At 37.6% G+C, this 23,451-nt stretch overlaps 2 protein-coding genes across 3 annotated transcripts; both read right to left on the minus strand.

The window, feature by feature from the left end:
- Window positions 1–2,102: 2,102 nt before the first annotated feature.
- On the minus strand, window positions 2,103–18,034 carry LOC111344376 (uncharacterized). Its single transcript, XM_088730453.1, has 6 exons — window positions 17,999–18,034; window positions 17,578–17,697; window positions 17,304–17,429; window positions 5,939–6,290; window positions 5,208–5,521; window positions 2,103–4,047 (listed from the first exon to the last, which is right to left on the minus strand). Exons 3-6 carry the CDS (start codon window positions 17,391–17,393, stop codon window positions 3,907–3,909), a joined length of 897 nt encoding a protein of 298 aa, XP_088586579.1. The 5' UTR covers window positions 17,394–17,429; window positions 17,578–17,697; window positions 17,999–18,034; the 3' UTR covers window positions 2,103–3,906.
- Window positions 17,753–23,394, minus strand: LOC148724459 (uncharacterized). 2 transcript variants are annotated; one of them, XM_088730470.1, is made up of 4 exons: window positions 21,247–23,394; window positions 18,578–18,824; window positions 18,152–18,301; window positions 17,753–18,071 (listed from the first exon to the last, which is right to left on the minus strand). In XM_088730470.1, exons 2-3 carry the CDS (start codon window positions 18,779–18,781, stop codon window positions 18,227–18,229), a joined length of 279 nt encoding a protein of 92 aa, XP_088586596.1. In that variant the 5' UTR covers window positions 18,782–18,824; window positions 21,247–23,394; the 3' UTR covers window positions 17,753–18,071; window positions 18,152–18,226. The 2 variants fall into 2 exon arrangements, with proteins under 2 accessions (XP_088586596.1, XP_088586595.1); XM_088730469.1 differs by lacking the exon at window positions 21,247–23,394 and having other exon boundaries at window positions 18,578–19,943.
- Window positions 23,395–23,451: the final 57 nt, after the last annotated feature.

Genomic DNA, 23,451 nt, shown 5'->3' on the forward strand with positions numbered 1-23,451 from the left:
AAAAGGCCTACAACGTTTAATTGCTCCAATGCCCGATGCGATTTTCTTGGCTATTTTTTCAATGTGCATATTCCATGAAAGGTTTTCGTCAATATGTACACCCAGAGATTTGACTGAGCTAACTTGTTTAATTATGTCACCACCTATGATTAGTTTAGGGGAAGTATCGTAGGTACCTATCCTTTGCCGCGATCCAATTAACATGAATTCAGTTTTAGATGAATTTAGAGTCAATTTGTTTGCAGTGAGCCATGTGTTAACATTGGATAGGTCGTGATTCATAACATCATTGATCATTTCTATGTTGTTACTGGCAAAGGTCAGGTGAGTATCGTCGGCATACATACGTGCAACTGAATTAGACAGGCAATTAGGAAGATCATTTATGTATAGAACAAAAAGCAAAGGTCCTAGAATTGTTCCTTGCGGAATTCCACAAGTGAGAACTTGACTAATTGAGAGCGAACCATTTACAAAACATTGTTGATGGCGATTATCTAGGTATGAGCTAAACCATACATTTAGAGCACTTATTATGCACCACAAAAGTCAACGGTTTTGTAGGAAACTTCAATTTATACTTACCTTACCGTAAGCAAAGTAAGTATTTACTACTAACCACTAACACTGATGTGAACAGCTGTTTTTGTAGAGGGGTTCGCCAAGGTTCGGGCGTTTCAGTGTTAGTTTATTTTCTCGGCAGAATTTGACTGCCTGTTTCTCCTACCGTAGACTCTGAGTATATACTTTTTTATTTCGCATTAGACTTATCGTTTTCACTTAGTTCAATACTGATGGATTAATGGAAATCTTTGATGTTTTACTTTCGCACAAATATTTCAACTCTCATACATGGCCACTTATTATATGTCACAGGATAAAACGGAACGTATCTGGCCTTGAAGTCAGTTCTGAGTGAATACTTCACGATGCTGCTTTGATCTGAGCTTCCTGGGAACACCTGAAGCAAAGCAAATCGAAACAGAGATACAAACACTACTGAACTCCCTGTTATGCCGCACTGATTGTAAATACCGGTTAAGTAAAGAGGTGCAAAGGGGAGGAATTAGGGGGAGGGGGTGGGGCATTTAAAAAGCTAGGTCTAATCAAAAGAAACAAATTAGTTCAGCTATTGCTCACTCATTTTTTCCAACTCTCTAACATACTGTACCCTACTTTTTTTACCAATCGTCTCCGCAGTTTATTTCAAAATTGGCTTGATAACCAAGTGTTGATAGGAGACTGGCGTTTTCATCGGGGGCGAACGTTTCTGAACAGAGTGTCAATTTTTTTTTTTTTCAAAATGACTTGTTAATGGTTTATACAACAACCACTTAAAATATCAGAATCATGATTTGCAAAATCAGAGAAGCGAAAAAAGAAAGCACGAAACAAAACAAACAATCAATATAAAACTATGACACACACACACAAAGAAGCAAAGACGGAGACAAGCACAAGAACAGAAACAAAAGCAGAATTAAAAAATGAAAAATTAAAGTGGGTGGTACACCCTTTCCCTCTTAAAAACACCTTGCTATGGTGTTACACCGCGTTAGCGTTTGCAGAATATTTATCTTTTAGCTAAAATATACAAGATGGTAATGTCAAGATCGCAGAAAAACATATCGTAATTATTTCAAACTAACTGATATCACTTTTACAACGCCAGAGAGTAGATTTGCTGCAACAATTCAGTTACTATTCTTCCCATACCTTTTCAATATTTGTTTCTTTGTAAGTGTTCCATTTTATACCGTCTGTAGACAGGCGAACTTTGTAGGTGGTGGTCCTCTGACCTTCCAGGTTTCCCTGTGTGGCCACTGGAGGATATCGGTCCGAGGTCTTGACAGTACGGACCGAGCGCAGCGAGGTCCGTACAAAAAAAACCGAGGGCCGATATTCTTCCAGTGCGGTCCCGAGCAAGCTTGGTTAATAAGAGATTTATTATACGACTGAAGTTCAAAGGGACACAAGTGCGGTATCATTCGGGACCATTCGGGACAGTGCCCGGTCCAATACTGAGTGAATATTGACCGGCAATAGAGCATTTTGATTGGTTGAATTTAGTTATTGGCCCTCTGACTGCCCGAGTCGTGTAATAATTTAGTTTATTGCAACTTTTATTCTTTTTCAATTCGATTAGTTGAAACCCGTGTCTGTCTAAGAGTTAAAAGAAATTATGTAATGCGATCAATTTTTTTCATTTTATAAATCAAATACTAAAAAGGTAAGAATACGTCTGTTGCTGGATTCAACCATTAATATTAGCCAGTGTTTGAAAAAACAGATCCTTGGTACTAGATGAACATGAAACATGTTTCTTATAATAAAGAGTATCTATCATCTGCAAACTCAAGCTAAAAAAGGCAACTATAAATCGCGACCCTATAACTCCTTTACTGCTTTTCTTTATCGGGTAATGACCCTGAATAGTTACTGATCGCTATTAATTAATGTAGCATAGTGAGCTGTTCTTGTTGAGTCTTAGCGCGCTTCTATTGGTACATTATTGTTTGGACGAGTTTGTATTGTTTTCCTACATACGAGATTACTTATTGGCTGACTGCTTTGCTTTTTCCCTTCAGGCGTCCACGCATCAGGAATCTCAATTCCATTGAATCTATTGATATCATTTGCATAAGCCATAAACTTATTGCGGAGAAAAACGCACGCTGATAGCAGCTAATCATAAATGTTAAATGAATAAGTAACAGTGAATAAACACACTTTTCAGCACAGATATGCAATAACTTTTCTATTTCACCTTAAATACTTTTTCTGTATAACTGTTTTCTAACGCAACTACAGAGAGAGGGGGCTAATCAGTGGCGGATCTAGAAGAGGGGTGCGGGGGGTGCACACCCACCTCTCCCTGACAGGACCTGCGGTTTTCATGTGTAACTAGTACTGAGCAAAAAAAAAAAAAAAACAAAAAAAAGATTAAAAAAATAATCTATGTAAGTTTTGGTTTTGAAGTAAAACATGAGACGAGGTTAAAGAATCTATATTAAACACAGCAAAAATGGTAGGTTAGCACTAATATTTCCAGAATCAGTCTATCCATTCGTCAGAGGAAACGCCAGTGAGGTTATTACTTGGTGGTTTGCTCACTCCCATAAAAAAAACCCTTGATCCGCCCTTGGTAATAACTACACCATTAATCAGTTTGTTATAGTTTATTTGCTACTGTTTATTTTCCTACTCTAGACCCAGTGTATATACTTGTTTTCTTTATTAGACCAACAGTTTTCAGTTAGTTTTAGTTCTCTGTTATAAGACCTTTCCTGGAATACTGTTCGCCCGTTTTTCGCCATACATTGCCCGAGTATTTAAGTAATGATATCGAACGCGTACAGAAAAGGGCATTAAGTATCATCCTACCACATTGTTCTTACAGTCGTCTATGCTTGCGTAACTATGATTTAGACACTGCAGTCTCGGCGCGAGAAACGGTGTTCTAAACTGTTTGATGCAATCTCCAATGACCAAAAACTATCTCACTTATTTCCTGCCAATCACGTAAACTATTATAACCTAAGGAGAATTAGAAAGTACGACCTCCTTGGCGTGAGCACCAATGCAAGCGTTTTCAGCGGTCCTTCATCCCGAGCATGTGCCGACTCTCAAACAACACTGTGTGAATATTCGTTTGATCAAGCCTGCCTAGTATTATTCAATCTTAGTGATATTTTATCTTTTTATAGTTTCTGATACAATTATAATTATTTATTACATTCCTGTATGAACTATACTCCTGTATGTATTTATGACAGCCTAGTATATCATTGTTAAATATTATGTAATTCAACCCCTTGGCTGCGATATAATATTTGTTATTAAGCTATTAAAAACTAAAATACTATCAGAAACTAATGGACAGATATATTGTACATATTTGATACCTTACTTAACCTCAAACAATTCTACCCTCAAACATGGCCACGAATTGTATTTTAAAGGATAAAAACGAACGTATCTGGCTTTGAATTCATTTTTAAGTAAATGCTTCACGATGCTGTTCCGATCTGAGTTTCCTCGGAACACCTGGAATAAAGAAAACCGAAAAAAAATGAACAACTTGTTGCACCAATTCTAACTACAGTAAAGTGAGGAGGTGCTGGGGGGAAGTGGGGGGCATTTTAACAGATGTCAATTACTGTTTTTGTTAATATGTGTCATCCGCCCACTTTGCAAATATACTTAAGGAGTTTTGAAAGTTATCATATTATAACCGATGAAGGTCTCGGACCGAAACGTTTTTTATTAAACTTTTATATTTTTTTTTATTGAGTACACATCTTCCTTCGCTCATTTCTTTGACACATTTTTTGGTGTATTGTATTACGACTCGGCGTTTCCAAATGGAGTTAATTTTCTGTAACATTTTTCACTTTACATATTTTTTTTTATCTTAGATTGTTTACTATTCATCCTCTGATAGCCATATTGTCAAGGTGACTCGATAATTCCCTTTATCCAACTATAAAAATATGCTCATGAATCTTTTTCCCGAGTATCAATGTTGCTGATACTTAAGCTATTGTGTGCAGCGTGCACATATTATGTCACCATTATGAATTACGAAAACAAAAGAGACAAAAAAAAAAACAAACAAACAAAGCAAAGCAAAATGAGTTAACGACATTGTCCAGGAACAGAAAGAGAGACGGAGAAGGAGTCTTGTCTTTTCTCACGAAAATCCGGAAAACAAAATACTGTCATGAGAAATATTTTAGCTAATATATCGTGGATGGAAAAGTCTTCCCGGAAAAATGTCCAACTAATTTCTAAATCTCTTGGACCTCACGCACCAAACGCAAGAATAGATCTAGATGAACTACCTCTGTTGAAGTCATTGAAGCATTTCGTTAAAAAATGAATTGGCTCCAATCCGAATTTAAAGGTCTTTTCCCAATCTCTTCTTAAAAATAAAAGTAAATTATTTGTGAAAAAATACTTTTTGTCTGGGTGAAACGACGTCTCGTCTCGGCCAAAAAGAAGCATTAGATTCCTTTAAAAATTTACAAGCAAAACTGTTGTACACAAGCTTATAATCCCTGACGAACGTTCTCTGCTACAGTGGCCAATGAAGATAAAAGTCCAAACTCGCCATCTATGTGTATGCGATATCTTTGCCAATTGTTTGCATTGACCTCAAAACCTTTTTTAATTGCTGAAAATGTCAATTACAGTTCTTTCCATACCTTTTCAATATTTGTCTCCTCGTAAGTGTTCCAAGTTACACCGTCTGTTGATAACTGTAGTTTGTAGCTGGTGGTCCATACAGAGCTTCTCCGATATCCTTGTGTGGCCACAGCACAAAGAAAACGCACTTCACCCATATCAACTTGAAGATAGTCTGTTCTATTAGATTTAGTCTTAGGACACCACGCTCCGGATCCCCTGGTTTCGTTCAGTCTGCCGTAGTATGGATGACGATAACTATCGTAAAAACTACTTGCTGTCATTCTTGCATCTGGAATTGTATTAGTGTCTGCCACACCAACAGGCCCACATCCTAAGTAAATAAGAATAAATGAAATAAACAGTAAGGTTTATATTTACCTAAACTTATTGCTTTCTTCCCTATCTAGAACAATATGATATGACTAGTACAGACTTTGGGTGCGAATTTTGTTGAGATAGTTGAAAAGGGTAAGAATGCTAAACATTACAAATAGGCAGCGTAAGATCCATGAACATCAGGTGACTTTTAACATTTGTTCGCATTTTCTTAACGCACGTTTAATTTGCGGTCAAACAACTTTTGTTCTGAAAACTATGTATCACAAAGGCGAGCACCGTTTTAAGAATTTCGTTACGTTCGTGAGTATCGTGACACACAATAGGAAATTGAACTTGTTGATTATCCACCCTCCCCACCCCTAATCCCTTTAGTGTGTTACTACTATTTAGCCTTTACAGGATTTATTACCTCCTTTTGGACCTATCGCCATGTAATATCTGTCCTTGTCCTTGACAAAGTCCTCTGGTCTGGCCTCTTTAGTCCGGTTGTTTAACTCACATATTGCAATGAACATGACGACATTATAGCTTTGACATCTGACATCAGCGAGACAAGCCTCTCTACATTCCAGCGTACCTGGTGTAAACTTGAACGTCTCATAGGTGTGGCCTTGAAGCATCATTTGATAAATGGAGTATAGGTCGCCACTGGCTCCACACCGCTGACTGGCAATGTCGCAGAACATTTGAGAAATGAGAAACAGCGCGGTAAAAAATGAATCCTGTCGACCAACCATACGATGCATATCAGATCTAAGTACCTGCAAAACAAGAAGTTCAGCACTTAATTTTCATTGAAAAATGTTCGACGAAAAGTACGGAATGTAAGACAAATCAGAGGAGAGATGAGAAAGCTGATAAAGTCCAAAAAAATCAATGACTAAAAAAATATTTAAAATAAGCATGCTCAAATATACTTAATTAGCAAAGAAAATATCCTACAAAGCAAGAGAGCTAAGGTAGATCTACAGTTTTGACATTCCATACAAAATTAATGACTAGCGAATGAAAAATCATCCACTCCAATATTTTTGTGGAGAAACTTCCTTCATCGGTGTTTGAACGAAACGCAACGTTGTTGCCTTAAGAGCAAATCATTTTTACCAATGATCAAACATTTGGTGGCACCAGCCAAAAAACCGATTCGGCTCATATTCTCAAGTTAGGTAGGCCTTATGGTGAAACAAAACACTGCACACTTCGTTTGGCTGAATATCGATTTATTTTCGATAAAATCGATAATAACTAAATTCCGCCAAAATGACGCTTTTGAAGCTCAACAGACGAATCTCGAAGCGTCGCGCTAAGAATTGAAAACACTTGCACCGATAAAAAGTACCAGATCTTGAAAAATAACATCAATACACTTACAATGGATATATGAAGTTAATATATTTTGAACTGCGATATTAAATACGTATGATGCACGATCCTTCGCTGTAGATAGCGCTATTTATGCAATAGCGAAAATCAGACCTGAAAAAAAAAAACAAAAAAACAAAAAAAAAACAAAAAAAAACTCAGGTCTGATTTTCGCTATTGCGTAAACTGCGCTATCTACTGCGAAGGATCGTGCATCATACGTATTTAATACCGCAGTTCAAAATATATGAACTTCATATATCCATTGTATCTGATTTATCATCACGGGTTTATTACGAATCAACTTAACGGCCTGCTTCAAGTTGGCTTGTTAGCTCAATTGGTAGAGCGCTGCACTAGTATCGCAGAGGTCAGTGGCTCGAATCTCGTACAGGCCTGATTTTTTTCAGGTCTGATCTTCGCTATTGAATAAATAGCGCTATCTACTGCGAAGGATCGTGCATCATACATCAATACACTCGTTGATAGCAATTTCAGCAATCTCTTGATCATTTATTTTCACCGTGAATCTAATTAAATTTATCCAACCTCCCTTTTGACAAGATTAAAGATAGGTCAAAACTAATTATAACCCCGTTATTTAACTGCGTGCTGAATAAAATATTCTACTAAAAATATGGCTTTTGGAAGGCGAAGTGTAGTTCTTTTCGATCCAAAAGAATTTTTGGGGAAGTGATTCAGTGCGATTTAATCAAATTTTAAAGTTGGATAAATTAAAATGAGCTGATTTGACGGTGCCGTCAATTAGTCGGAAATGTACACATTCGCACACAAACTCAATCGTTTCGTATTAGCTCATTTAACATAATATCATCTTACCGCCCATATTGCTGTATCACAAAAGGGGACTGCAGTCTTAAAATTGTTGCATCGCTTCCACAATTAGCGATATGACTCGGCAGGATAGTCAACACCTCCTGATAGTGATTGTTTACAAAGCATATCTCGGGGATTCTTTTATACCCATTTCGTTGAAATACTTTACGTAAGAGATCTTTGTTTATTCAACCGAACCGTTAACCAAATGTAAGCGGAATGTTACTAGTTCAGTGACCTGCTTCTCGTGTGAGGAATAACGCAGTTATTCCACACACGAGAAACAGGTATCTGAACTAGTAACATTCCGCTTACATTTTGGCTTATTAACTTAAAATGAGGTCTTTTAAAATAAAACGCAAAAATAAAACATTGGACTGCGAAGCACGTGGCTACAGGAACTGAGGTCGAGTGTTACACACACGAAAAAAGAGCAAACAATTATCTAACGCCCATCATTATTTAATGTATCATGATAATTGATTGTTTCATGGTACTTCCATGGTTAAAGCTCATTTGAGGACAAAAGGAGTAAAGATCTGCAAAGGGAATAGCCCATCACTGCAGATATGCAACAGAGAAAAGTACAGTGTTTGAATGTTTGTTTCTTTAAAAGAAGTTTGATAAGGATCAAACCTGGATAACCACAACTTTCGCTGAACCAGCCAACGTTCAACAGCTTTATATTTATACTACTTCTTCCTTAGAGGCTACTGTGCCTCGTTAGTTACTCGTGCTGATAGTAAGACTACGACCCAGGCAGCACATCTCATATTTACATTCATCTTTTTCCGGCAAAGGTCCAAGAAAGTTCACGTCTGGAAATAAAATTACCATTTTTGCGTATCTCCGAACTCCAGAAACGCTTCGATTAAGCATTGCACCAGCTGATACAGCAGACGCGAGTGCGGGTCGGTAGACCTCACATCAACGATTTGCATTTTGAAAAATCAACTCAACTAGTTAGTTATTTAAGGAGGTAACCGAGTAAGCAGTGATCGATCTCCCTCAAATATGGTCAGGTCCAAAGCCATCAATGCATTAATGGCGATATATTATAGAGCGTAGCTGATGCTTAATGACAAAGTTAACACAAGCCTGTTGTCTGTTCAGGCCAGAATGTTCACACCCATTGCGAAAAGACTGACATCCAGATTTGACTATAAAAAGAAAGTAGACAAACCCATACTGTGCTTATCTCATTAATCTTTCCTTCGAAGAAGATAAATTTAAGAAGGGAATGACTACTTCTTACAGAAGTCCAAAGCCAATGGATGCATTATATGGCGATATTAGAGAACATGGTTTGATACATCAGAAGGAGCTCGGCGCCTCCAACTAAAGCCTCTCGTCCACCCCAAACCAAGCTCTGCACCACGCAAGGGACAAATTGCATGGAATGTATGTTAACAGGAGGAGAGAATATGGCTGCTCGGCTAAGAACAAGGTCACCTTCGCCTTTTGGCCCGGTAAAAAACCGAAACTAGCGGAATGGCTATCAATCCGCCTTGAACAGGTAAGAAGAGGTATAATTACCGTTTCCCGTTTTCTGGATCGTTTTTCGAAGTCACAAAGTGTACTCCTACTAAAGTTTTGAAGAGGCAGCAGATATCTTTAAAAGAAGAACGACGCGCAATGCTGTTGCAGAGTTTACATCTTTTCTCTGCAACTCGTTTTATTAGTAAACGAAAATGCAAGTTTCAAGGTAATTTCTTTAATTAATCAAACAATAAATAGCGATTAAAATAGTAAGGAAGAGAAAAAAAAAATACGATTAAATCTTTCATCGTCTTAAAAAAATACTTACAAATCATTTAATCAAAGTACAAAAACATGTGTAAACGAAACGGGGGAAATTTTCATACCATCGCAGTTTCCAGTCTCCGCCGTCAGCGACCGCGGGTCGTCAAGGAAAAACAATAACAGAAAACGGAAATAAGTGGAGTTTGACTAATGGTCGTGGGTCGTGGGTCGTGGGTCGTGGGTACAAGTCGTGGGTCGTGGGTGTGGGTGTGGGTGTGGGTAAGAGTCGTGGGTGTGGTTAATACTTAATAATAAAAATAACCATTTCAAATATTAGATATAATAATACATAAATTTTATACAACCCTGTCATTCATTAATTTAACTGTTCTTTCATCTAGTTATTTTATTTTGTTTATTCAGTTTACCCTACTTTACGTCTATTTTTATCTGTTATCTCACTGTCAATGAAATTAGTTTCAGTTTCGCGACGGGAAGAGAGATAAATCTTGTAATTACATTAAATTAGTTTCACAACGCGATAATTCCGGATCCGTCACCAGCGCTATCGCCGACGAGCGTCCATTGGTCGGCTACTCTGGGATTTGATTTTTCCCTTTTTCTGCTTTATAGGGTTGTTGTCAAGGGAAATCCACAGGACATTCTTTTGTTCTCTTGCGGTTTTCAAGCCCCAGACGATAAAACTTTCCCGAAGTAATTTACTTAGGGAAAAATCGGTCACACTCGCAAATTTGAGTTTCCCTAGGACAAAACCCTGTAGTGTGACAACAGCTGATATCGCGTTTACGATCCTCCACTGTCGAGTTACCAGTCTGGCAGAGGTTATGTGTGTGCCTTTTGAGTCAGTCGACTTGTGCACAGTCAGTTTTTCTTTGTGTATACAGTGTGTAATTACCAGATTTATCTATCATTCTTTTGTCATTGATGTTGTCAGACGAGATCTCGGAATTTCTGTTCCTTGGCCCCTGACTTTAGCCGCAAATATAGAATTCACGAGCGCTGTCGCAATTTTAACGTTATAGTACTTCTACTATATGAAATCATTTTTGGTACAATCGTACAAAGCAGCTCAGGTGTCTCGTTAACACAGACCTCGAAAACGCAGAACGCAGAACGTAGACCGCAGACCGCACAGCTCGAAAAACGTGTACACAGTGTGTAATTACAAGATTTATCTCTCTTCCCTTTATTATCAAACGAGATCTCGGAATGCGTCGCGAAACTGAAACTAATTTCATTGACAGTGAGATAACAGATAAAAATAGACGTAAAGTAGAGTAACAACAACAAACATATGAAACATATGTGTGAACTGCGGTTATGAGACGTATATGAGAACGATCCTTCGCAGTAAAGCACTATTTGAGCAATAGTGAAAATCAGACCTGAAAAAAATTTCAGGCCTGTACGGGATTCGAACCACTGACCTCTGCGATACTAGTGCAGCGCTCTACCAATTGAGCTAACAAGCCAACTGGGAGCAGGCCATCAAATTAATTCGATATAAACCCGTAGATGATAAATCAAACAACAACAAACATATGAAACATATGTGTGAACTGCGGTTATGAGACGTATATGAGAACGATCCTTCGCAGTAAAGCACTATTTGAGCAATAGTGAAAATCAGACCTGAAAAAAATTTCAGTTGGCTCCCAGTTGGCTTGTTAGCTCAATTGGTAGAGCGCTGCACTAGTATCGCAGAGGTCAGTGGTTCGAATCCCGTACAGGCCTGAAATTTTTTTCAGGTCTGATTTTCACTATTGCTCAAATAGTGCTTTACTGCGAAGGATCGTTCTCATATACGTCTCATAACCGCAGTTCACACATATGTTTCATATGTTTGTTGTTGTTTGATTTATCATCTACGGGTTTATATCGAATTAATTTGATGGCCTGCTCCCAGTTGGCTTGTTAGCTCAATTGGTAGAGCGCTGCACTAGTATCGCAGAGGTCAGTGGTTCGAATCCCGTACAGGCCTGAAATTTTTTTTTCAGGTCTGATTTTCACTATTGCTCAAATAGTGCTTTACTGCGAAGGATCGTTCTCATATACGTCTCATAACCGCAGTTCACACATATGTTTCATATGTTTGTTGTTGTTTGATTTATCATCTACGGGTTTATATCGAATTAATTTGATGGCCTGCTCCCAGTTGGCTTGTTAGCTCAATTGGTAGAGCGCTGCACTAGTATCGCAGAGGTCAGTGGTTCGAATCCCGTACAGGCCTGAAATTTTTTTCAGGTCTGATTTTCACCAAAGTAGAGTAAATTGAATAAACAAAATAAAATAACTAGAAGAAAGAACAGTTAAATTAATGAATGACAGGGTTGTATAAAATTTATGTATTATTATATTTAATATTTGAAATGGTTATTTTTATTATTAAGTATTAACCACATCCACGACTTTTACCCACACCCACACCCACACCCACGACCCACGACTTGTACCCACGACCCACGACCCACGACCATTAGTCAAACTCAAATAAGTGCCATCGTTTAAAATAATTTGTTTTCGATTTGCGAAAAATCCTTACTTCCATTCAAGGAAACTGTCATCTCGACCGGTTCCTTCTTACACAAAGTAAACACCAAGTGTTTTTATAGATACTCAGTGGGGTGTCAGCAATTAACGATAAAAACACACCTCTGATCACTGAGAATTTCATTTAAGAGGTTTAACTCTAACTCATTTTGGAAAAAAAACATACCGTCAACCAAAGAAAATTAAGTAAGAGTGCAGGGAGGTTGAAAACTTATCAACAGCAGAATACATTAATATTATAGCAAGCAGTGGTTTTAACTGTAATCGTTACGGTGGCCAATCTACCATTTCAACTTTGTTGATATATCTAAACTTGCGAAAGTGCTTCGCACCTCAGAAGAAGATCAACCAAAGAAAAATCTAGTCTAAAAATCTAAATCTAAAAATCTTTAGGGCAATAAAAAACTAAAGAAAAATCTAGTTCGGTGATGATCACCGAACTAGATATTTCTTTGGTTTGTTATTGCCCTAAAATGAGCTTTATCCACCTAAACAATAATTTATGAAATAAATATATAGATTCAACAACGATCGGGGTTAAATAATTGTTTGCGCCTGTTTCCTATTTGTAACATTGGACCTTAGCCACGTGCTTCACAGTCCAATGTTGAATTTTTGCGGAGTTGTCGATTAGCGTTATTCCGCACACGAAAAACATGTTTCTGAAACAGCAACATTGCGCCAACGTTTGGTTCGCGGTTCGGTTGAAGACATCCTTAGACAAAAATCTCTTGTGTGAAATAATTTTAGCCTCCTTTTCAATGAAATAGGAATAGAGAAACCCCGAGATATGCTTTGTAAACAATCACTATCAGGAGGTGTTGACTATCCTGCCAAGTCATATCGCTAATTGTGGAAGCGATGCAACAATTTTAAGACTGCAAAATGAAGTATACAGCGCTTTGTTCCATCATAAGGTCTGCCCAACTTGAAAATATGAGCCGAATCGGATTTTTGGTTGTTGCCACTATATTTTGAAAATGCTCGATTTTTAGCCACATTTGCTTTTAAACTCCACCCATTCTCTCTCTCCTCTGGTATTTCTTTTTTGTTTTGTTTTGTTTTTTTTTTACTGAAATGGATAGGCATAACGAAGAAAGTAAAAGCGGTGAGTAGTTTTCACTTCACCTCCGTCTTGATATTTGGCGAAACATCCAATTGGACATCTATTTAAAATTGTCCCTCATATTCCGAAATGGAAAAAGCTACGTTATTAGGAAACTTCCGCGAATAAACAACGTTCGAACTTTGGTCACAGGTAAGCCATACTCCCTTGGATAGGAAGAATGATAACCTGCCGCTATGGAGGCGAATGTTTTCACCTAAATGTTCCTGACATGGTCTATTTTTCCGCCTTCTCTGAAATGGCAACGTTTACATCAAGATATGGATAAACTTAGACACATACCTGGTTAATGATACCCTTAGTTTCTTTTAACTGACTCTAGTTGATCTTCTTCTGAGGTGCGAAGCACTTTCGCAGGTTTGGATATATCAACAAAGTTGAAGTGGTAAATTGGCCACCGTAAAGATTACAGGTTGCCGACGGTCAACTGAAGCTGAAATGTTTTCAATTCTAGCCCGTTCAATTGACTTCCCTTCCCAAGCTCGTTATGAATTAATTATGTCTTTCAGGTCAGCCATCGTTCACACACTGAATAATAAAACTTAAAATCCCAAATAGTCAGCTGTCCGTCAACTTATCCCACAAGCGAAAAGAAGTAAGTATCGGTTTGCGGAATATGACTCTACAGGACCCGAGCCAAATATTTTTGTCTGTTTGTTTTTTTTTTTTTATCGGTGTACACACCCTCGCTACCACATTTTTTTTTTCCTTTTTTAGGATTAAAGGTTAGAAATATAATTTTTTTTTTGAGACTGATGTTTGGCTTTTTGCGGCTAACGGTGAACCCTGTTAAGCCCTCTCAAATGAGCACATTTCTGTGATGTTGAGATGGAGATACTTGGAACCAAGTGCGGATTTCGCCGTTGTTTCGTATTCTACATTAAGCATCCTCATTCCATCAGTGGCATGTCCAGCGGCTTCTTTGAAGCTAAATGTTATTGAACTAGTTTTAATTGCAACACAAAGTTTGCTTGTGTTATAATATTTTCTTATTGAAATTTTATCATTTTTCCATCAATTGACAGTGTGGTTTTTTGTGTTTACTTTTCAAACTTCTTTATTCATATCCCATCTACAGCTTCGCTTCTGGTTGAATAGTGCGAAATTATTTTGGAAAAGTCGAGCTAGTTTGTGGCATCTGTTTAGTGTTTCGAAGAGAGAAACTCTCGGAAAACAATTAAAGAGATAATGGCGAATAAATGCTTTTTACTGGAAAACAGACGCTAGGCTGATTAAATATGCAAATTAAGCAAGGGCGGTCGGAATTGAGACTATAGAGAAGTTGGGTGTACAGAGGCGATGACACGTGGAGCCTGATGTAGATAACTTTGTGGTCCAGTCATTTCATGTTGAATTAATTAAACGTGTTTGATAATCATTTCATTTAGGTAGCCAAATATTGCTTCATCTCTTGAATGAAAATCATTCATTTTCCACGAAGATTGATATTTTAGATGGGTCGAACTTCATATCTTGGTGTCAATTTTCTTACGACAGGAAATTTTTGGAAAACATTTGCTTTCCGATAGTTCCTGTTATTGCACATCTTAAAACACCTGTCACTTTCTGTGGGTCTCAATGGAGAAATGGCTTGTATGGTTAATTTACCACAAGGCAAGACCCATATCATTCTATGGATTTGCCAAAATGACACATCTTACATTGACATCTTTTTCCTTTTTTCGACTTACGGTTTAAAAAGCTGTTTTTACGACTAACCGCTTTTTTTTTTTTTTTTCTGCCGTTTACGGCTAAAGTTTGACTCCATCGAGCTCTATCAAAGGGTGCACATTTTTGGCAAGTTGAGATGGTGATATTTGGAATCAAGTGCAGGTTACGCCGTGGTTTTGTAATCTGCATGAAACGTTTTTCCATTTTTATTTGTAGCATCTTCAGCAGCTTCTTTGGAGCTTAAGGTTATCGAAAGTCGTTTCAATTGTGACACAAAATAAAAGCTTGGTGTATATTATGATATTTTCCTTTTTAAATTTCATCGATCGTATTGCTTTGGTGTTTACCTTTTTTAATTTCTTTATTATAACAAACAAACACAAACACTTTATTTACCGAGGGTAAAATACATTATTACCGGTTACCCGGTAGTTTACATAATGGCCCTCAACAAAGAAAATTCATTATACTAAGAATTGGACTTAAAACGTCCTACCGATCTTAAAATGCTCTATCGAGGTATTTTCTTTAATAAATTTTTTCAGTAACGTTATCTTAAAATTTGAGGGGGAGGTTATGTTTCTAAAAGAGTTACCTACTAGTTTATTCCATAGCCTACATGCACGTGAGTGGAGAGTTGTAAGCCCTGAGTTTCTTTTACAAGATGGTGTTAGAACATCATTGCAAAAAGCAGATCTAGCACAATAACCATGTGTAGATCTGACATATTTAAAATATGGACTAAAATATTCAGGACAATGACCTTGGCTAACTTTATGTAGCATACAAATTTTCTAACGCGTACAATGTTATCAATAGATAACCAGCGTAATTTATTAAAAAGTTCAACGGAACTATCGTTGATCGTGGCGTCCAAAATTAATCTTCCGAATCGTTTTTGTACTTGTAACAACCTGTGGAGGTTTTCAAACGAGCAATTACCCCAAACAGTACAACAGTACTCAAGAATTGGCTTAATGAGAGCATTATATAACATTTTTCTACATTCAATAGTTAAATACACTTTTGCCCTCTTGAGGAGAAATATCCCAGAGGAACTATGTACATACTGCGCATGTCATGAGGTTCGCGTGGTCACGTCGCAGACGCCAGAACGCCACTTTTCAGGTTGAAGGTAGGACGCCACAAAAATATGCTGTTATTTTGTTTATAGGAGATGAATTATTGACTCAAAACCATAAAAAGCTCTTCTGCTTTTCATTAAGTGATTAAAAAACGTTTTCGTAGCGCGTAAAGTGGTTTTTGCTTAATCGATAGATTAAACGGGATTCGACAATGGCAGACAATTTTCTCGCCAAGTCTGGGTGAGTTAAGTCATTTGATTTCATGTCCATTTGAATCATCAAATGCAGAACTAAGATTTTTTTAAACCGGGTTTAAGCTTATCACAAATTACTTTAAGCGATAATTTAGAATTAAGACACTTAAGCGACATTTAGATACAATAACAAAGTGCAAAATGAGATAGATGATTGTCTTTCTGCATCGGTTGTATTTTGTAACTGCACATTGCATATCGTAGGCATCTATGCTAGGTTTTGAGCAACCGACTACAAACATAAGAATAACAAATCTCGCTGTGGTTAACGAATTTAGAAAAAGAGAAATGGTCCTCTAGGCACCCAGATCGTGCACTGAAAATTTCATGCTCGCTCGTTTGTTCGCATTGTTTACACAACTATGATGTGGTAAATTTCAAGTCGCCTAATAAATTGACGAATTATTCATTCTGTCAAGAGAGTGGGGTAAAAAAACTTATTCCCTTGCTCATTAAGGTCATATCTCTAGCATCTTTTAGCAAAGACATGTTAACACGGGTAGAAGTCCGTGTCTGAAAAACGTCGACTGCTTAACCTTCCTATTTCGCGCCAAGAACGAAGGCCTCGATCCAGTCTTACGCGGCTTCTCTGCCGTTCGTGTTGTCAATAACGTCTGGTGCTTAAGCTCTCTAATATCTCATTACCAAGGCCTTCAGTAATTTGACATGAGAAATGCGTTCCAGAAACCGCGCGAATGTTTCTCTGCACTACAAAAAATGTAAATAAAAGTATAAAACTAATAACGTTTTGAGCGTGACCTAATCTCAATTTCGATAATTGTCTTAAAATGAACTAAAACCTAACCAAGGACGTCGAAATGTTTTGATCTTGCCTAGCAAACTGTGACACCACAAATCACACCAACACTATTTGACTGTCAAATAATCCTTAACTTGATCCTTGTTTCGACGAGATGAAATTGTGTTTTAAACGAAAAAAAATCGAATCCACAACAGCAGAAAAACTCATAAGTCCGACCTCTGCGAACGCTTAGCGCAAAAATAAAAATGACCCTATTTCTATCACGACCTCTCTGAATATATTTAGTAAAATTAAAATAAAACGGAGAATGTTTAAGCTTCCCCTTCAATAAGGTCTTCACAGAAAACTAACAACAACTTTACCTTTGCAGTTATTTCTTCCGTCTCCAATAAATCTTGGCTTGCATGTAGAGTTGTGGGAGCCCTCAGTGTTGTTACAAATGGCATTGGCATGACATCTGTGCAGACCCTCCTTGCACTCGTTGACGTCTATGTATAAGAATGTGGCGATGATGACGTTAATGATAATGTTCATTTAGGTGATAAGACTTATGTGATATTCACAATGCGCATGTTTGTAGAAAGTTTAAGCTTCCCCTTCAATAAGGTCTTTAAAGAAAACTATCAACAACTTTACCTTTGCAGTTATTTCTTCCGTCTCTAGTAAATCCGGGTTTGCATGTACAGGATCCCTTAGTGTTGTTACAATTGGCGTTTACGTGACAACCATGTAGACCTTCTATACATTCGTTGACATCTATGAACAAGCAGATGTTAATTGATATCGTTCCCTCATCTTTTTCGTTCAACATGAGCTTTAGCGGAAGACCTTTAAACAACGACGAATCTTTTTCACAATATTAGCAAATAATGTGAAATATGCGGATCCTCCAAGCATTCGTTGATATCTTTGGATAAACAAAGGTTAATTTAACATATTTCCTCCATTTCATTTGTTTAACAAGAGCTGTTAAAAAGAAAAGATTTTGACAAACCCTAACCCTAACCAAAACCTTTTACACAACATTTTCCTGTCCAACCAGATGAGTTACACGCACACGAGTGGTTCGTTTCCCGGTTCACACACTTTGATATCGTTTTGGCACTGGTGCTTGACACAATAATCTGCAACTAGATGAAAGAATATTAATTAAGAGATGGCCTCTCATTGGCACGACAACAACATGCTAAGAAATATTTCTCGTACTAACCTCCTGTCTTCATGTCACAACGAGCCAGAATAGATTTCCCAGATCCGGTAGAATCCAGCCAATAGTTACCGCTGACTATTTGTTCTCCTTCACTCGCTTTGACTTCCTCACACGACGTAACAGGTAGCTCACGAGTTGATCCGACAGGAACTGTAATTGAAATTTAGCAGGATAAAAGTACGAAACGTGTCTAACTATACCGCAGAGTAAAATCCATGAGAATAAGATGACCCATATGTATGGGTCTTGTATGGGACTTCCCGCATAATTAGCAGTCTATCAACTTATCTCTAGAAATACGGATCAGAATGCTGAGAGTTACATTCACATTAGAAGATTGAACCACTAGATCGAGTGTCCCTCCTTCAATCTTAGTTGTTACTACTATTTTATCTGAATCTTTGCAAGATCGACATCCAGTATTACCTCTTTCTTCATGTAATATCTGTCCTTGTCTTTGATAAAGTCCTCTGGTCTGGCCTCTTTAGTCCGGTTGTTTAACTCACATATTGCAATGAACATGACGACATTATAGCTTTGACATCTGACATCAGCGAGACAAGCCTCTCTACATTCCAGCGCACCTGGTGTAAACTTGAACGTCTTATAGGTGTGGCCCTTAAGTATCATTTGATAAATCGAGTATAGATTACCGCCGGCTCCACAGTGCTGACTGGGAATGTCACGGAACATTTGAGAAATAAAAAACAGCGCGGTAAAAAATGAAGCCTGTCGATTAACCATTTGAAGCATATCAGATCTAAGTACCCGCAAACAAGAAGTTCGTCACTCTTACTAGAAAATGTTTGATGAAAAGAACGGATTGTTGGACAAGTCAGAAGAGAGATGAAAAAGTTGACGAAGTCCAAAAAAATCAATGACTAAGAAAAATATTTTAAATAAGCAAGCTCAAATATGCTTAGCAAAGAAAATATCCCACAAAGCAAGATAGCTAAGGAAGACCTGCAGTTTTGACATTCCATACAAAATTAATGAAGAGAGAATAAAAAAATCATCCACTCCAATTCAATTCTTTTGAGGAGAAACTTCCTCCATGGGTGATTGAAAAAAACAAATCGCTGTCTCTTCAAACCCTCCTCTCTCCTCTTGTAATTCCTTTTTTTTAAATGAAATGAAACAGATATACGAGGAAAGCAAAAGCGCTGGGTAGTTTTCAGTTCACATCCCTCTTGATATCTGGAAAAACATCCATTTGTTTAACTGTTTAAAATTATGTCATATTCCGAAATGGGTGAAAAACTACGTAATTAGGAAACTTTCACAAATAAGCAACGTTCGATTAGAACTCTGGTCACAGGTAAGCCACACTCTGTTGGATAGGAAGAATGATAACCTGCCGCTATGGAGGCGTATGCTGTTTTCCCCTTTAATTTTCAATCCTGACATGGTTTATTTATCCGCCTTCTCTTAAATTGCAAAGTTTAAATAAAGATATGGATAAACTTCTACACATACCTGGTTGACAATACCCTTAGTCTCTTTGACTGACTCGGGTTGATCTTTTTTCGAGGTGCGAAGCGCTATCGCAGGTCGCCAACAGTCAAATGAAGCATAAACGATTTCAATTCTTGTCATATAGCATTCAATTGTCTTCCCTTCCCAATCTCGTTTTGAACTAATTATGCCTTACAGGACAGCCATAACTCACAAACTGAGCAAAGAAAATTAAAGTCCTAAAAATAGTCAGCTGTCTGTTAGCTCATTCCACAGGCGAAAGGACGTCATTTTTAATTTGTTTCGCAGAATATGACCCTGCAGGACCTGAGCAAAATATTTTTGTTTTTTTTACCGGTGTAGATAACCTCGCAACCACATTAACCAAATTTTTGCCCTTTTTACGACTAACGGTTAAAAAAACGTCATTCTTTAAGATTAACCGCTGATGTTTTTGCCTTTTTGTGGCTAACGGTGAACCCCATTAAGCTCTCTATTTTAGAGAAGTCGGGCTAAATATTCAAATTAAGTAAGAGCAGTCGGAATTGACTAGATGGTAGTTGGGTGCACTGAAGTGAAGACACGTGGAGCCTGCTGTAGTTTATTTTGTCGTCTAGTCGCTCTATGTTGAATTAAAGGTGCTACACGGGTTCTTGATGGTAAAAATATGTTTTTAAATCATTTCATTTAGGTGGCCAAATATTGCATAACCTCTTGAATGAAAATCATTCATTTTTCATGAAGTAAGATCGATATTTCAGATAGGTCGGGCTTCATATCTTGGTGCCAATTTTCTTATGACAGGAAGTTTTGGAAAACATTTATTTTTCGATAGTTCCTATTATTGCGCATCTTAAAACACTTGTTGCTTCTTGAGAGTAAAATATGTTTTAAATAATTTCAGTTGAGATGGCCAAATTATTTCAAGCATTACGCCTAACAAGAAGGTAAGTTAACGTTTTAAAGCTTTATGTTCGCAAAGAGACTTGAAGAGAGCTTCGATTTCTCGTTGACAGAGCAATGGGCAACGCATCAAATCTGTTCTTCCAATACTGCCATTTAATAATAGTGTACTGCTAATCTTGAGAGCCTCTGCTTTTTAATCCTTGGCAGGTCTCCAACTTATTTCGGAATGAAAATGAGGGACAAGATATTATGTAAAGCACATCCTTTACATAATTGTTCTACATTGTGAGATATATGGAAGTGTCGATATTTCAGTGGAAGGAAGGTAAATCTACCGGTCGACATTGCCTATCCTAGCAGTATGCAGGGAGCGAGTCAAATATGAAATTCGTAATGACCCCTGCTCACCATAGAGTCTCTGTACGTGGCTCAGTGGTAGTGCATCGGAGCGTAGAATCCGAAAGTCTGAGGTTCTACTCTTCATGGCGACTCAGAATTTGATCTTTGTCTCACGCTCGTGACAAGACGAAAAAAAAATCTTTCTAAGATAAATCTGGCTCAAATTATTTCATTTTGGTGGAACGGAAGTCAGAGGACATGACCATTAGCTCTCGGATAATTTTGATGAAAAGCTTAATCGTTTAATATTTCAAAGTAATTCGCGACCTTAATAATTTTAAAGGAGAATGACTAGCAACAAAACAGACAACCCTGTTTGGACAGTTGAATATTACCTTGTTCAGTCGGAACAAAATCCGTCCTTCATTGCATCTTTTGATTTTCAGGCATGAATTCCTCCAAAGTCTTCAACCTTCGTTCATAATCCTCGAACTTGATCTCAATTCGAATGAATCCAGCGGAATAAAGAAGCAAACAGAAAACACTCAGAGCTGTGCCTGGGCTTACTGGAAAAGAACGGTCTTTGAGAGACATCACAAGAGCTGAATGATCGAACTTTCTCGAAAGCAGCTTTCACAAAAGGTTGCTAAAACCTTATACTGCCTAAATTAATTTAATATTGCCTTAAGGTCAGTAGGCCAGAGCCCTATTTGATAGCTAGAAAGACGTCATGGTTTAGAGACGCTACGTTTGTTTGTAGTATGATCTGTTTTTAAAAGTACTTGATCTGTTTTTAAAAGTACTTGACTAGAAAGACGTCATCGTTTAGAGACGCTACGTTTGTTTGTAGTATGATCTGTCTTTAAAAGTATTTGATTTGGTTTTAGGCGGAATCAATGCAATACTTCGAGAGACTGTGGTTAAGATTCTGAGCCAAATTGGCTTACGGAACACTTCGCTTGCTCATCATACGTAACCTCCCATATTCCGTGAAGCCTTCCTGACAGTTTTTTTATCCCCGTGATGTCAACCTTTGCGTTGTATGTAAGAATAATAATGATCGCCGATCAGGTTTTGCACGTTCATCCGCCAATAATCAATGGACTATCGACGATCGAAGTTAAAGTTCCTTTATAAGCCAGGTAACCCATCAAGCCGGCGCTTAACCCAGGCTTTCTTAGTTTCCGTTTCCTACCACTCCCTGAATGGGATGCTAGTCCATTGCAAGGTTACCCTCCTCCCAAGCATTAAATTCGACGATACCCCTTGAAACACCTGGGTAAAGAGAGGCACTGTGAATGTATAGTGTCTTCCCTAATAGCACAACACGATCGAACTTCATTCGTTTATTTTCCAGCGAAGCTGTAGAGGTTCGACTGTAAGAAAAAAAGGCGTACTAGTACAAATAGATAATAGGAGTTGAATTACTTTAGTTTATTGCAGCTTTTATTTCTCTTCAATGCGATACAATTACACTCGTGTCCGTCTAACAGTTCAAATAAAATGTATATATATAATATATATATATATATATATAATTTATGTATATATATATATGTGTGTGTGTGAGTGTGTAAGAGTGTGTGTGAGTGTGTGTGAGTGTGTGTGAGTGTGTGTTTGAGATTGTGTGTGAGTGTATGTGTGTGTGTGAGTGCGTGTGAGTGTGTGTGAGTGTGTGTGAGTGTGTGTGTGTGTGTGTGTGAGTGTGTGTGTGTGAGTGTGTGTGAGTGTGTGTGAGTGTGTGTGAGTGTGTGTGAGTGTGTGTGAAGCGATCAACTTTTTTTTAAATATTTTTAATCAAATACCAGAGAGGTATGGAGACCTCTTTGGTGGATTCAGCTGTTAGTATCAGCGAATGTTTGGGAAAACAAAAAAACCAAAAAAACATGAAGCCTTTTCTTCTCATAAGAGTAATTAGCATTTGAGGAGTCTAGTTATCAAAGGCAATTGTAGATCGCGGCCCTATGACCTCGTTACTGCTCGTTTTCATCAGGTAATGTCATTGAATAGGAGGTACCCATCGCTAGTAATGTGGCATAGTGAGCTGCTAATGGTGTGTTTTAGCGCTCTCCTCTTGGTACATTATTGTTTGGACGAGTTGATATTGTTCTCCTACAGATATGATTTGTTATCGGCTGCCTACTCTACTTTTAGGTTTCAGGTATCCAGGAATCTCAATTCCACTGAATCTATTGATTTCATTTTCATAAGATATTAACTTATTGAAAAAACAAAACTCACAACGATAGCAGCTAACCACAAATGTTAAATGAAAAGTGACAGTGAGCAAACACACCATTTAGCACAGATCTGGAACACCTTATATATTTTATCCTAAATGTTTATTTTGTATAACTGTTTTACTACCCGACTGCAGCGAAGGGGGAGTAGTCAGGGGCGGATCTAGAGGGAGGGTGCATGGGGTGAGTAGCAGCCTCCCCCTGAAATGACCTGAAATGACCTGGTGCTTTCTTTTATAACTAGTATTGCAAAAAAAAAAAAAAAAAAAAGGAAGAAAGATAAAAAAAATAAGCACTACGAGAAAAAATATTGGTTTTGAAGTAAAGCGTAAGTCAAGGTTAAAGAATTTATGTTAAACT

Source organism: Stylophora pistillata, chromosome 8 (assembly GCF_964205215.1).
Source record: "Stylophora pistillata chromosome 8, jaStyPist1.2, whole genome shotgun sequence".
NCBI lineage: Eukaryota > Metazoa > Cnidaria > Anthozoa > Scleractinia > Pocilloporidae > Stylophora > Stylophora pistillata.